The sequence below is a fragment of the Melopsittacus undulatus genome, chromosome 1, assembly GCF_012275295.1.
Source record: "Melopsittacus undulatus isolate bMelUnd1 chromosome 1, bMelUnd1.mat.Z, whole genome shotgun sequence".
In the NCBI taxonomy this organism is placed as follows: Eukaryota; Metazoa; Chordata; class Aves; order Psittaciformes; family Psittaculidae; genus Melopsittacus; species Melopsittacus undulatus.
The window spans coordinates 111,725,391-111,740,809 of record NC_047527.1 but is presented as its reverse complement, the minus strand read 5'-3'; the positions used below and the strand labels follow the sequence as shown (position 1 = coordinate 111,740,809).

The 15,419-nt window shown below is 36.3% G+C and overlaps 1 protein-coding gene across 1 annotated transcript in view; it reads right to left on the bottom strand.

The window, feature by feature from the left end:
* Positions 1–4,820: 4,820 nt before the first annotated feature.
* The window catches only part of PARD3 (par-3 family cell polarity regulator), a 450,917-nt gene continuing 440,318 nt past the window's right edge, over positions 4,821–15,419 (bottom strand). The window contains 2 exon segments of the mRNA XM_034070217.1: positions 4,821–6,927; positions 10,385–10,512. Coding sequence (XP_033926108.1) covers positions 6,534–6,927; positions 10,385–10,512 — 522 coding nt within the window. The 3' untranslated portion in view covers positions 4,821–6,533.

The following is a 15,419-nucleotide window of genomic DNA, read 5'->3' as shown; positions in this document are numbered from 1 at the left end:
TGGATATAGTATTAACTGAGCTTTCAGTTAGCAACATGTTGCATAATTTAGTGGCTTCTATTTTGCATATGATTTTATATAGTTCTCAAAGTGAGAAATGTGAAAAATTACAATGAAATCAGTTAAGATTATAAAATAGACTTTTGCAAACCATTTCCAGTCCCTGTTATGCTGTAGTTTGTTAGATTAACCTTCAGAGGATTTCAGGAGCTAATGTGAGAAAAGACTTCTTGGACTTAAAATTTATCCGCAAATGCAAAAGTAGTTCCTCCAGCGTAAATTTGCCTTCCTATGTAGCCAATAGCCAGAAAAAAACGAATCAGGTATAAATAAATTATTAATATTATTTATAAACACTTATTTTTTTAATGTTTCTTGCAGTTTGGGCTGGACCACAGTAGAGCTGAGAAAACTAAGGAAGACCTGCATCATGGAGAAGAACCAACAGATGGCTGTAAGACTGAAATAAAATGTACATCACTATTACTCATGCAGTTTTAGACAAAGACATTCCTGTTCCTAAGAGCCTACTGGCTTTTAATAGCCTGGCTACAGATGAAGTATAACAATGTTTTGCCCTTTCCCCTAAAATATAAAATGTCATGGGTACCCAGAAGGGGGTCTCAGACTTCAGCATGATCTAGTTGGGAATAAGAATTATGTCAGTGGAGAAGTGAAAACTAATGTCTTCTCCAGCTTGTTCAACACAAAGGTGATATAACTCTTCTGGGCTCCTGGCAGAAGGCTGCAACTCCTCAAAATCTGTTAAAATTCCTCCAGGTAGTTCTTCAGCTTCAAAGAGTGACCATGGGAATGAATTTCCTATTTCCATAAGGAAGAGATGTCTCTCTCCCTCCCTCTATAAAAACTTTAAAGAAGTATTTCCTTAGTTAAATGAAGAGACCTAAGGAACTAATTTTAACTGCCAAATATAGCAAGTCCCCAGCTATTACTGGTTCCAGCAATATGTTCCCTACTTATAAATGAGGATATTGCTACAAAAAGGAATACCTCTAAAATGGGACAGTCATGCACCTGTTCCAAAAAGCCATATAAAACAACTTAAAAAAAACCCTTTCACACTGAAAAAAACTTCCAAATATTTACAAACTCACTGTCAACAATAGTATTCTGTTCTATATAGGATAAAACCTAAACAAAGCCAGTAGTCCCTGAGGACTGACAATCTAAACACACCCCAGGGAAACCCACAGAGGAAACAACAGAGGGCCAGTAAAGTTGTTTTATTTGCTGCATTGTTAACATCTTAATTAATATCTTAGCAGCTCCATTATAGACTGAATCTGTAGGAGGGCCGTGAGTTTTGCACTGGAGTTTTGCCAGATAGTTTTTCCCTTTTTATGCCTTTGAGGCCTTTGAGGAATAAAAAGCAACTACTCACTGTGGCTATAATGGGGACACAATAGTGGAAGGGAAGTGAAGAATTTTTTTCTCACTTTTTACTCCTCTCCATCAGTCTTCATTTCTTTCCTTATTTTCCTAAGACAAATATTTCAACAAACAAGCAGATTAAAATCGGATAACTGAAGCTATTATCACCCGTGGTTGTCATCCTTCTCTCTCTGACAGATGTCACTGCAGTTTTCAGCTCAATGTGCTAATGTAAGCCCATCCCAGACCTTGGTTGCTGTGAGATGTGCAGCTGAAAACAGTATTTTGGGAGCCAATTTGCAAGGAAAGTGGGTCCTGGCATCCTTTGGAAGGGCACAAGCAGCTTCCTGTTCCATCCTGCTGTCTTTAAACCACAGTCACGTCTGTCTGAGCTCTGAAACCATCAGCCAGTCAGAGAGTGATACTTCTAAGGAGATACTATTTTTTTTCACAGTAGAGAGCATGCAGTGGGCATAAATATTTTCAAAACTTCCCTTAACTTTTTTCCTTCCTCTAAAGCTCCTGGGCTTGCTGTTCTTCATCTCATTCAGACAGTAGTCTCTACAGTCCCTACAACTGCCTGCAAAGTGTTCGCTGCACACAGAATAGAAATCAAAGCCATATTCTGTAGTCTGCTTTTGTGTAATCCCAGCTCAAGTTTCCAGTCTCAATATTTAAAATGTGATTAAAGTGTAAATTACAAAAGATAACACTACTCCCAAGGACAGAAAAATATTAAAATACGTTTGCAAAGCTAAGAGAGAAAAATTAATCACTTTCAAGAAGCAGCCTAGGATCCAAATGAATTGCATGCCATTTAGAGAAACAAACAAATGCAACAGAATTAATCAGCAGATGTAAAAGAGAGTGTGATGCTGATACAAAATAGATGTAGGAGAGGGCATGAAACATTAACCATGTGCATCAAATCATCGTCTAGTTTCTTCACAGATGGAAAAATCTCTGAAGAAATGCTACAAGATTTTTGGAAGAGGGTTTCAAGCTGGACATGAATTAAAGACAAATGAATCCAATCTGTGCTGCTTGCTTGTTCACTCATATGTACATGCACACACACAAATCCCGCTTTCACGAGGTCAGTTTGCCATCCTGGATTTCTGACCCTTGCTCTTCCTTTGCCACATTAGGCATAAACTTTAAACTGAGCCTGGAAGGCCAGGGTGTGGTGCCACAACAGCAGCATAAAAAATAGATGTGTTTTTTTCTGCATTTGCATTCCTGACACATTCCTCATGACTCCTATGAACAAGACTGAGGACTCGGGAGAGAAAGATGTAGAAACAGGCACAGCAAATAGAATTAGGAAATATTTTGAAAATAGACTTGCAAGCCAGGACATGCAATAGCAAAATTCACTTAAGTCTCAACAACACAAGTTCAAAGGTTTGAATTACTCAAGAACATCCTGTGTTTAGCCAACACTGCTAATCTGGTGCATCTCTTCTTTGTCTGGCCAAGGTTCCTTCCCTTCCCTTCTCAACACACCCAGCAGAGATAAATGCAGTATTACAGACACTCATAAGCAGAGAACGTGAGCAAAACATCAGCACAGCTATGAAAAGCAGGCCATATATCTACAGTCATGATGGGTTCAAATTTTGTTTTCTTGTTCTTCCTGCTGTTTGCCAGGGATAAATTGCAATTGTACTTTCCAACTGTGTTCAGCTGGGCTCTACACCATTTTTTGCTGGTTTTGATGGCAGAGTTCTCAAAGACATATATTAAACTATCTGGCCCATGTAATAACTCATTGGGCTATGCTTTTGTTTCCAAGGAGGCCCTATAAGAAGAGGGGAAGTAGATTTTTTTTTAGAAAATCAGCAGTCTTCTGCATTAGTAACCTTAAACTTTCCCATGGAATTTCAATAGCATTAGCAAATTATTTTGCTAAAAACCCAGTAGGCTTTGCAGATGGCTTTTTTTGGGATTTCAACAGAGAAAAATATGCAAGTTTTACACCCACTCCTTGATTTTGTAAACTCCCTTACAGTCTGCCCTGTGACCATTCCTAAATACACTAATGTTACAGAGTTAATCTCATTAATGGTAATGCATCCACAAACAAATTGCTGCAGTAGTGTAGTTACCTCAATTAACTTCTTAATCAATTCACTCTGCAGAACTAGAGGTCATTTTCTATTAAAATATCTCCTTCCCACTTCCTTATCATCCTTTACAACTTACGTGACTTAATATTAGAAATCCTGTCCATGCTGTCAGGAAGAAGACATGATGACAAAGCCAGAAAAAGACCTTATTCTTTACTAACAAAACACAGACATGGCCCAAAGAGAACATCTGCCTTTTTTTCATGAATACATCTAATTATGGCAAATTGTTAACACCTTGAAGTTTCATAGAAGGATAAACTTTAACATATGCCATCCTCACACGTAAAACATCCCATACGTCATACTTTTCCAAACATGCAATTTTTCCTACAACAATTTATTAAAGACTTTATTTTGAAAAGGACTTCTACCTGCTTTACATTCCTGTGGATGAATTTTTTAGTGCTTGCAATTATTTGCCTGTCCAAACAATTCCATAGAAACATCAAACTAAGTAATCTCGGAATGCAGTCAGGAGATGAGACCCCGCAAGGCCTGCAAAATTGCAAATGCAATTATTTCTTCTCTCACAACTTGAAGCCACCACAATTTAGATCTCTTGCAAAACTGTGCCTGTAGATTATTTGGACACCAAAGCTGCCTGTCCACCTAACAGCTTCTGCTACTCTTCCCCTTGAGTCCCCCACTAAAGTCACAGTGAATAATTTGACACTAATATTACCATGGCAACAGCCTGATGTCATGCATATACAGAATTATGATTGACATTCCTGCAGTATCCAACAAAAGGGGAAGAGGGAGAAAACCAGACACAGCTCCAATACCAATGAGGGAACCAGTATCACTGGCACCGTAAATATTGCTTTATTCATAAATCTGCTTTCTCCTGCTTTTCACCATGTCAACATTCCTGTGAAGTCCTCCCATCAAAGCCCAAAACACATGCTCAGTGCAGAGGGGGCTTCTTCACATGCGCCTAGATTTGGCCAGAGGACAGTGGGTGCCCTTCTGACAGTACTTTCCTCAGGGAGAGGACTCTGCTACAGCATGAAAGATTTTTGCCACAGAGGTTAGTCTTAGGAATGTACCTTTTAAATGTCACAGGTATAGCCTAAAATAACAGAAGACATTAAATTGAGTGGTTTTCCCCCTCTGAGGATAGTCTTCAGGCTTTCAGCTGGGCTGTAAATCTTTTTTTTTTGCTGATGTTTATCAGCACTTACAGAAAGACAGACGCAAACCATTAGGAATAGGATAAAATAACATCTGTTAAATATTTTTAAACTCAATGTCTGCAGAGTTCTCATAAGGGTGTACAAGCAACACCAAGACAAGAATGGAAACAGCCTTTTATTCTAAATTTCATATGTACAAGGAAAGCCATTTTACACAGCTTTGTAAATTCTGCGTAAAAGAGCTATTGTCATCCAATGTCACTGTGCTTATACTAATAACAACTTTTAAACACGGAGTACATTATTAACAACAAAAACCATTAACAAACAGGCATAAAAGACACAGATATGTGTGCTGATATTTCACATATATTCTAGAAACAAGTTGGCGCAAAAATAAAATGTGCCAGTAAAAAAAAATAGGCATTTTTAAAAATCACACAATACATGATTTTCTTTCTTGTTTTCTTTCCTTTTTGTACATGATATGCTGAGATCCTTTCTCAAGCTTTTTCACATCAGGATTTGCAGGCACTTCAGCAACCCAGCTATATTTTTTACAATACATGAAGTTCAGACCAACAAACATAAAAAACAGCTGCTGCAAAAGAAATTCTCATATCCCATATGCACATTCAAATGTTGCTCACTCCTAGAACAATCTTTTTTGCTTTAGTAATTTTTGGATACTGACATGTTTTCAGGATGATGTGTAACAGTTTGTCTCCACTTCTCTCTCATTCATATACTTACAGGTTTATTTTTAATGTAGCAACATGATTCAACAATACAGTATATGGAAGCACAAGGCAATTGTTCACAAAGCTTCACAGATTGTAAAAAGGAATTGTTTTCTTTTCACTTTTTTGATCCAAAGAAAATGTTCGATTTCTTCTGCTCTTGCTTCAAGCTATCTCCAAAATTTGCCCAAAGACAACTGTGCATCAGATGACTGTGGGACAATACCCTCCCTAGCTCTCTTCCTAAACACAAGTGTCATAAGACAAAATCAATTTAGAAGTAAAGCAGAACAGAACTCAGTTGTATGTTTGTTCATAATTTCCCATCTTCAATAAAATAGCAAAATACACTTATCAAGGGCTTGGCTGTGACTGTCTAAAAAGTCTTTCTCCAGTTATTTAATTTGTAATGGACTGCTTATTAAGATTACAAGGCAATTGTAACAGGATTCTCAGGATAACGGAAAGCTTAATATTGTTTTCCTCATGAGTCAGGATAAAGGTTTTTTTAATAAGCTCAGAGTAGGGAGAGAGAGAAAAAGAGTGCATATGTGCATAATAGGAAAAAGATAGTTTTTCAGCATACAGACACTTAAATATTGATCAACAAAGACTGGTAATGACTCCACCATAAAACATCTTAGAACTGCAACTGCAATCCAGAGTAGAGCTAAGCTTCCTCTACTCAAGAGTGATATGTAACCCTCCTCCTGACCCAAGAGAAATAAAAAAGAACATGTCAATGCTTCCTTCAACCTCAAATTCATTAATTTTATGCCACAAAGCTGCATGTTGGTGTAATAAGTCACCACAAAATAAAACACATTACAACAAATCCTAGTAATAAGCCATTGACAACTACTGACTGGGCTATGGGACTCGGTACACAGGGGCAGCATTGCTCACTTCCACTTTGATTGTCAAATGGTGGAACATCCTTCCATGAATTCAACACTTGAGATAGAACGGCAAAGACATAAGGCCCACCAATGCTTTGCCTGTATTTTTAAAGGCACTGAAACAGACAACGGATATATTCCTTAGTACCATCAGTTTAAAAAGTTTTCAAAATATAAGTCTTTGTATGAAAATGTTCCTTATTGCATGATAAGTTGATCTTCATTTTCTTCACCTCAAGAATAAAATGGTCTTCCCTTTTCTGGTGTTTGCAATCTGTTCAGCCTCGCTACCTGAGATGGTGAAGGTGGTACATCTTGCCTAAAAGGACCTTTAGGAGGGGTATAATTAGGGTCCTGAATTTTCTTATAAGAGTCATAGTTGCTAGGCCCTTCAGAAGAAGTTTTTTTTTTCAGTTGTTGCTCTTTCCTCCTCTGCTCCTGACGGAGCAGTTCTTGCGTTTCTAGCATTACCCTGGCATTGAAGCCATGTCCCCCCATATAGCCATTCCTTGATCCCTGGTAGCTGGAATATCTGGGATTTTCCTTTGCAGTCTGGAATCCTTCTCCAGGGGAATAGCTCTGCTCCCAGGAGTCTTGAGATACAGAACTGGCATTTTTTCTGCTTTGCCTGGAAAGAAAAATAGAAGATGTTTTTAAGACAAATGCTCTGATTCCACTTCCATTGTTACTAAAAGCAATTCCTGGAAAGAAGGGTGCTTCTGCAATGCCATTAGGTTTCCCCCAGCTATAGCATTCTCCAGAAGTGATGCTCTCTTCTGCTGCAAAGAGGCATCAAAGAGGCATCTGGCCTCTTTTGTTAGTAGAAAATTTCCTATAGAGTTGAACTCTATTTCTGTGCCTCTCCGGGAGGGATATGTCATGAAAACCCATCCAGTGCTACAACCATGATCATGTTCTTAAGAAAAGTGCTACAGTTCAGTTGCAGACTAGGAAAGACCTAAGACGTTGTGCTTCTTAAGAAATCAGATAACAGCCAACACATGTAAAGTCACTCATGAAAGATTTGAATCTGGACTCACACTTGATTAAAAATGCAACAGGCAGATCTTTAGAGTACTTGTTCTAACACTGCACAAGACGGAAGATAAAGCTCATTATTGATAGGTAGTTTACACAGATGAGAGTTTCTTCCTCCCGTTTCCAGAACTAAAGAATTTTGTGTTATCAGGACTGTTTCCCAGTTTACTATAGTTTTTATGAAAGAAAAGGAAGAGATAACCTTTTTTGCTCATTTGTTTTGGCTCTGGGGGGTAGACAAATAAATCAAATATATATAGGAATTACAAATTCTTATCTCTTTTCACAATAAACCATCACATTATTTTAAAGACAGATTATGGTTTTGAAATAGCTTTAATTTACTATCAAGCTCCTAGATGCTTTTATGAATTTAAAATAGATTGGTGATGATAAAGCAAAACAATTTTGTGCAGCAGTAAAAGAGTACCCACTTTGAGATTAAAATTAGTGTATGAGAATCAAGCAGTAAAACAGAATGTATTGCGACATTAATCAGTAAGAAATTCATTTAGTTGTTTGTATGTGGCTTGGTTTCTCATGTCAACACACATGACAGTGTGGCCTTGTGCAATGAACATGAAATGAAGACATAGGAGATCCAGAGAATATTTCTACCATTAGTAAAAACAAGAAGTCACCTTATGTTTTTGCAATCTACCTTCCACACATGTAATTTGAAAATGACCATAACCACTTTATTTCATAATAGATTTTGAGACTTCTGGATGAAAATTGTTATTCAGGACAAATGTAAATTATTACAGCATAAATTACAACATAATGTAAGTTCTTATGCAAATTTTTAAAGCTGGTCTTGATATTTGCATATTCAACTTTGCCAAAGAAAAGATGTTTCTGTGCCATGTTTTATCACTCCCTGGAACAAGAGCAAATTGAACGAACCTCTGTAGGCTATGAAACTGTCAGGTTTCTGATCTAGAGCAAGATAAATCTTAAGTGCTAGAAAATTAACTTGGAGTTAAAAACTGCTTTTACAGTTTCACATGGGACAAGAAGATGACTAGCTGAACTGATTTAATTTTCTGACTGTTTTCTGGTACTTGTTCAGAAGTAGTTGGCCCACTTTCCCTGTCTTTCTGGGAAGATCCTTTAAAACTGACTCAAGAGTTTATTTGCCTTCACTATTAATGATTTGAATTTACCAAGGGGAAAAAAGGAGGATCCTAGAGACTATACAAGATGAAAAGTAACAAAGCTCAAGAATGAATCCAGTGTAGAAACTTTAATCATCACAAAGCCACAGTTGCAACATTAAGCTTGGGACTTAAGTTTCAGAGTAACAATAAGATTTCTTTAAAGATCAGTCACAGAGTCACAATTTGTAAAGGTAGATAATGGGTTGTCCCAGCTTGTTATAGGAGTACCATGGTAGTTACAGCACTCAACTTTAGCCCAAGGTCCTGAAATTCATTCCTCTCTCAGCACAGCTCAAATATGCAGAGTGCTCAAAGTCATCAAATTATCATTAATTACTCAGTAACATGTAGTGCTAGCTTGCTATAATTTCTCATGTTGAAAACTGCACTGAAGGAAGTTCTCAGTCTAAACAAGCATTTCTATGACCCAAAGCATTATTTTACAAATTTCTTGTAAACTAATTTTCTCCTTAGTGTTATTAATTTTTGCCACTGGAACTGTATTCAACTATCTTCCAACTTTTACATGCTACCAGTGATTGAGCAGAACAGGGTAAGCGAGTTTTAAGAATCATAGTTTTAAAACTAAAAATACGCTCCCCAGCTTAAAAGAGACATTAGCATCTGTGCTCTTCCACCCAATCTGTGCATTTCAGGAACTAGCAAAACCGAATGAGAATTTCTCCGGAAAAACAATATGGCTTAAATAGGTGTGGTCATTTTAGAAGGAAGGTAGAGATAAGAAGCAAAGGGAATATAAAAGATCTTCAGAATGACTAACAAATGAAGAAAACACATTAACTTTACATTTTCTTTTCCCACCTTCCAAATTTAACAGAAAGATTCTACACTGAAAGGTGCTATAGCATGTGAAAATCTGAGAGATCTCTTTTACTTTCAAAGATGTTGGTAGGATAAGAGTTCATGCTTAGAAAACTTTGATTATGAAGCTTCTGTTTGCTTCCCCCCAAAAAAGGGAGTTATGGTATGCTTGTTAAAACATGTTGTCATAATATTTTTTTACATACCATTTCTGCATGGGACACAAAAAATAACAGGACCTTATTGGAAAGGAATTTGACATTAACTTCTGGTGTTAAGGATTCTTCATTCAACCATTGCCACTGATATTTGAAAATAAAAACAGTATTTGCACAGTGCTTGACTATGATAATTAATTTACAATACTAGTTGAGCAAAATTTTAATAATTCTTAAAGCTAAATATCAAATAAATACCAATTTTTCTCAAACAGCAAATCTAAGATTTTTTTTAAAAACAAATTTGTTTAGATGAAAAGTGTATTATTTTTCAGCATTCCTTTGCTAATGACTCAGTAATTTAGAAGAAATATATATATATATGGAAAACTTGATGGTCCTTGATTTTTTGGATGGAGTTTCTGAGTTCTGTACTCTTTTGTTTGAGGTCTTGAGATTTTTTTTTCCTTTTAATATTCGGTCTGTATTAGCATCACAAAGATAGAATGTCTATCCAGTAAAGAATTAGGCAGCAGAAAAAAAATGTTGTCTGACATGTCAAAAGGGACAACCCATGTCATGCTCAGGAAAATTTTCTAATTGCAGAAAATTAAACTGGATGGTGTGTCACAAAGAATAGCTTTGTTTCAGTGTCTCAGTCCTGTTGGGTGCTCAATTCTGCTGGGTGCTAAAATCCCACTGAAATCACCTCTGAAGTAATCCTCCTAAAGTAAATGGCTGCCACATGCTTTCACTTAAGAAATTTTATGCCTCTTCCACACCAAACACATTCCACCTTATATCAAAGCTAAACAAAAGTGCCTGCACTAAGTACGACATTTTCCTTCCACAAATGAAATTAGTTCTAGGATTATATACATTGAATAGACTCAGACAGTTACCATACCTGGGTAATGAGCTGTACTGCCGCTGAGCTTGCTGGAAACTCTCCCTTTCTTCTTGCCGCTGCCGCTGCATTTGAACTTCTACTGATACTGAGTGTCTGCCACTCTGTGAGTACGTCTTGGTGCTTGGCTACAAAATGAAAATGAAAATGCCTTCAACAAAGCAGAAAAATACCCACAAAAGAGCTACCATTTAAATTGCTATTGTACACATTTGGTTACATTTGTTTCAGCATGTGGTTCAAGTAGCTTTTTCACACTAATTAGGTTAAATTCTGACCCATAACAGTGTCCTGTGCTCTCGTACCATTTCTGAGATATATCAAGAAAATATTGGTCCAGAATGTATTGTGGTTTATGGTATAACACTGAAATTTAAACTAAGTTGGTGGTACAGATCTTCAGACACTCTAAGTTAGCCTAGCTATGGTAATACTAAGTTTTACCACACTAAGGATCTGAGGGAGGATGGAGCACAGCAGCTCTTTCAAACCTCACCAATATTCTCAATTGATGCTCTCTCTTAGTGAAGCCATCCTATTTTGCTATTGGTCCAGATATGCACCGATTGCTTTCCCGAGAGATAGGGAAACATTTTCTGGTTCAACATGATCAAGTAGATAGATTTAGCAAGTCTGTTGTGGAGACTGGGGAATCCTGTATCTCTGTGAAGGATTTTAGATAACATTTTCCTGAGATGACAATTTGAAAATTAGAGGCCAATACTAAAAGCAAGTGAAAATGGATGGCCTTTCTGGGAATAGAGAGCATTACTTATCAAGATCTGACAGAATGGCTTCATTCAAACTTTGAATTATGAAAAAGTTTACTTTTGTAGAGAGAGCACTTTCCATTTTACATTACTCCTGTCTTCAGATTTTGTGATTTCAAATTGCAAATAAGGTTCTACAGAAGTCATAGAATGTTATGGGTGTTTCTTGTTTTAATAATCTGGTTTCACCTAACAAAGAAATACAGCATTATTTTATCTATCTCCTTAAAATTACCAGTTCTATTCAAAACATGTAAGCCTAATCATTCAGGTTAGGGAGCATAACCACTTATCTGAGCCTGGAACTGAAACAGCTTGTCTCTGACTCACTTTTTTTAAAGCATTTTTTGCCTTTTCATTTGTACTTTCCCTCAAAACAAACATCTCTTGTTTTAACCATTATAATTTCTGCAGCAGAAAGATATCATAATGTCTCATGAATATCTGCAAGACAAAAGGCTTTGCAAAAGCTTCATAAAATGAATTCAAGTTTTAAAGTTGCCATTTGTGACATAAACTTTCCTTTGTCATACTATACAATCAATTGCCTGCAGGTAGCCAGAAACACAACAAATTTGAAACAGATGTACAACATTTAGAAAGTTCATTTTTGATAAAAATAAACTTCTGACAGGGCATCAGTCTTGGCTCAGAATTTAATGGATACAATTTAGTGACAACTGCCTTTCCTGTTATGAAAAGGTTATTGTGCAAAAGAATCAGAATGTGAAAGCAGAAACTATGAGTAATGGAGAACTTATTGAAGAGAATCCTTAATACAAATCGATGTCTAGTTCAGGATAGACTTATTCTGTAAAAACCTCAGTAAAACAGTAGTTCTAATGAAAAATGCTTTAGGAATGGTGTGATGAAGCAACACATTGAGAAAACAGAATCTTGTGTCAGCCTCAAGAGAAATTTTCTTTGAGATGAATAAGCTGTACATATGTATATCCAAACCAATAACCCCCACGGAGACTTCCTACTATATTAAATGAGGGCAACACATACAGAGCAATGTTTCAGTTATTGCATATGTCAACATTTCTAACTTTCTTGACTTTATTGAGAGTCATCTGACATTTGGTATTTTATTGAAGAGCTCAGCTTATGGAAGCGAGTGATTACCTAAAAATCACAAGATTTACTTGTGAATTCCCTCCAGTGTGGTTAACAGCAATTTACAGAGAACCATAGGGAAACTCAGAAGTTCCCATCGCAACTTCTCCATAAAGAATGAAAACGTTTAAACTAAGATTTTAGAGAAAATCTCCTCATTTCATGGGTTCTAATTTAACAATGTTGGAAAGCTTGCAGCTACATTGTGTCATACGTGAGACAGTAGTTTCCACAGATAAGACATGAAATCAGAATTGCTTCTCTTTATTTTAAAACACAGATTTGACCTTTTTTATTTCACTCTAAAGATAACATATTAAAGAATTTTACAGTAAGGGAATGGTTAAATTACCAAACAGGTGGAGTGGAAATTGAGCTGCTGCTCGATTTAGGTTTTTAGAAAACACTAAAGTACATCATCTAGAAAGCATGAATGCAAGTACATGTGCACACATGTGCACAGAGCTGAAGCTGCCAAAAAAGCCTTTACTAAAGTGACACAGCTTTGAAAGCTCTAATGGACTATGAATGGACTAAGCTCAAAATGTAGCTTCAGAGATTTAGTTTTTTTTTTTTTAATGCACAAAGGAACCAGTGGTTAAATAGAAGCAGCGGCTATTTATGCCTGTCTGTCCACTGTAGGGCATGCCCAGAGTAACTGGACCTGAGGAGTCAGGTCTGGATTCTCCACAGGTCACAAAGAATTTCATCTAATGGACAGCATTTATAATTTGATGGGTCTAAAAGCAAATATCTAAACTCCATTACCTGATTTTCTGAAGGTATGAGCACCTGTACACCCTGTTAAACTAAATGGATTTGCAATACTTAACTAATCTGAAAAGGATACTTATTTAGATCCTGTCTGCATGTTGTTCACATAAGTCGTCCCTATAATCAAATCTGCTGATTTCAAGCATCCAAAGAATATAGCAATGAGACATAAACTCCCTCTGTTTGTAATCAAATATTCCATATCATAACACATAGGTATATTCAACCATCTTATTAATGAAAAGACCTTTCTTTCAAACCTTTGCATTAAAAACCTCAGTGATACCATAATGAGTTCCCTTGGTATATGGTTATGATTATACAAAGACTTAAAGTCTTAAATACTGCTTTTTGGATCCTAAACTTGTTCAGAAAAATACAAATCACCATACAGTGATTTATCTTCTTAGTATGCTCTCAATTAAAGAATCTAAGCCCCAAATATTTATATCATAAGTAACTTTAGTCTTCAAAAGCTAAATGTTTATTTTGTCTCAGTCCCCAAAGTATTCTTTTATACATATGTATTTATAAAAAATACATATACAAACACAAATCTATATAAAAGTATACCCTATTTATGTCAGTACAAAATGGAGGTAATTAAAAAAAAAATGGTGAATTATTTTCATGTCTTTCAACAGCAACCAAAGAACATGTATAAGGAATACACATAACAGTAATTTTAACACTGATATCAACACAAGGCTAACTATAATTATAACAATCTGAAATCATCCAACAAACCTGGCAACAGCTCAGTCTTCACAGCACAGATTGATAAGAACTCTGGCCTTGTTTGCAATGAGATGTATGACAAGCACTGACCTTTTAAATCAGGATGTGGTCAAGGCCACAATAACAACCAAGGCTGCATTATACAAATAAATGTATGTTCATGTCTTCCACAATACATTTAAGTGGCAATGATAGTTATTGTGTTCAGCATTGTTAAACAATACTCAATACGTAAAACTGTGCTTTAAGATACATGAAATTATACAGCTCTTTTCTCAAAGCAGCATTACTTTAAAACCAGGACCGCAAAGTTAGAAGGTTCTACAGTTTTCTCATTTTACGCAAATAACATTTTTTTTTCAGTTCACAGAGAATGTATGCCCGTGTCTCACATTATACTCACCACTACCCGCAGTAAACAGCAGAATATTTTACAGATTAAGGTACCTTCTATCTTTCCTTGCTACACCAGTGGCTGCCCATGCAGTTTCTTACCCTGCAGAGTGGCATTTCTGCATATGGAGGGTAGCTCTGCATGGTGGCAGCAGGGATCCTCCAGGACTGGCACAGATCAAAGCTGCCACAGAGACTGGCAGAGGAGATCATGGGTGTGATCCAGGGCACTGGATTTTCAGGGAGATTCAACCACTTCAGGTGACAGGGGATCCACCACTTGAGGTGACACACCTATCCAACAGCCTACTCCCAAAGGGACAAACTGGGGGTAATGCTTACTCAGAATCATAGAACTCCTTTGTGTTGAAAAAGAAGCAGTTAATAGGTAGATTAATAAAGGAACAAGTCCCTTAGTATTTTCCCTGTTATTAAAAAGACCATTATTTAACATAAAATAAATATGCTAATTTTTTTCCAGATTAAGCTCAGTGTTTAATCAAGAATTTTCAAGTTCACCTGAAGTTGGTAGATACAAGGCCCCCAAAACATCCATGGTTCTTACAGTTCAGCACTAATTAGACATAGATGAGATTAAATGACCTTGCCTGTTTTATGTGTAAATGTACTTGGCACAGATGACAGACAATCCAGTAACTGTGTATATCAAAATTCAGACTGATAAAAAACATTCACTGGTTCTGGGACATGTCCTTGAAAACTATTTTTACTTTCATCTTTTTTGTTTATGTTGCTATGGTGAACAATACATGTAGCAATATTTCTTTTGAAAATTGTCAACAGGTATGTGTATTAATTCAAACATTGTGTAATAAAAAAAATCCCATCCCTTTGTGTAGCTTTCTATGGTGCATATGTAGGAAGCTGAATGGTGTGGTATGGGATAAAGATTTCCATTCTGTGTATAGCAGCAGCAGAAAGAAAATCTTCAGCATGGTAGAAACAAATCATTTAGCCCTGAAATTCTGCCTGAGGTATTTACACTCACTGCATGCCTGTGAGCTATAAATCGTTTGTTTACAAACTGAAATTGTTTCATTTCTTTTCAAAATTTTCTATCTTCATTTTCCATTTTGTAAAAAAGATTGAAACTAGTGGTGGAAAAAAGTTTTAAATAGGAAATTTTAAAGTCAGAGTTTAAATCTTGGCAAGAAATTGCTGGTATTCTATGAAATCCTCTGCAGGTTTGACACAGAATGGATATTAAACACACAGCTGAA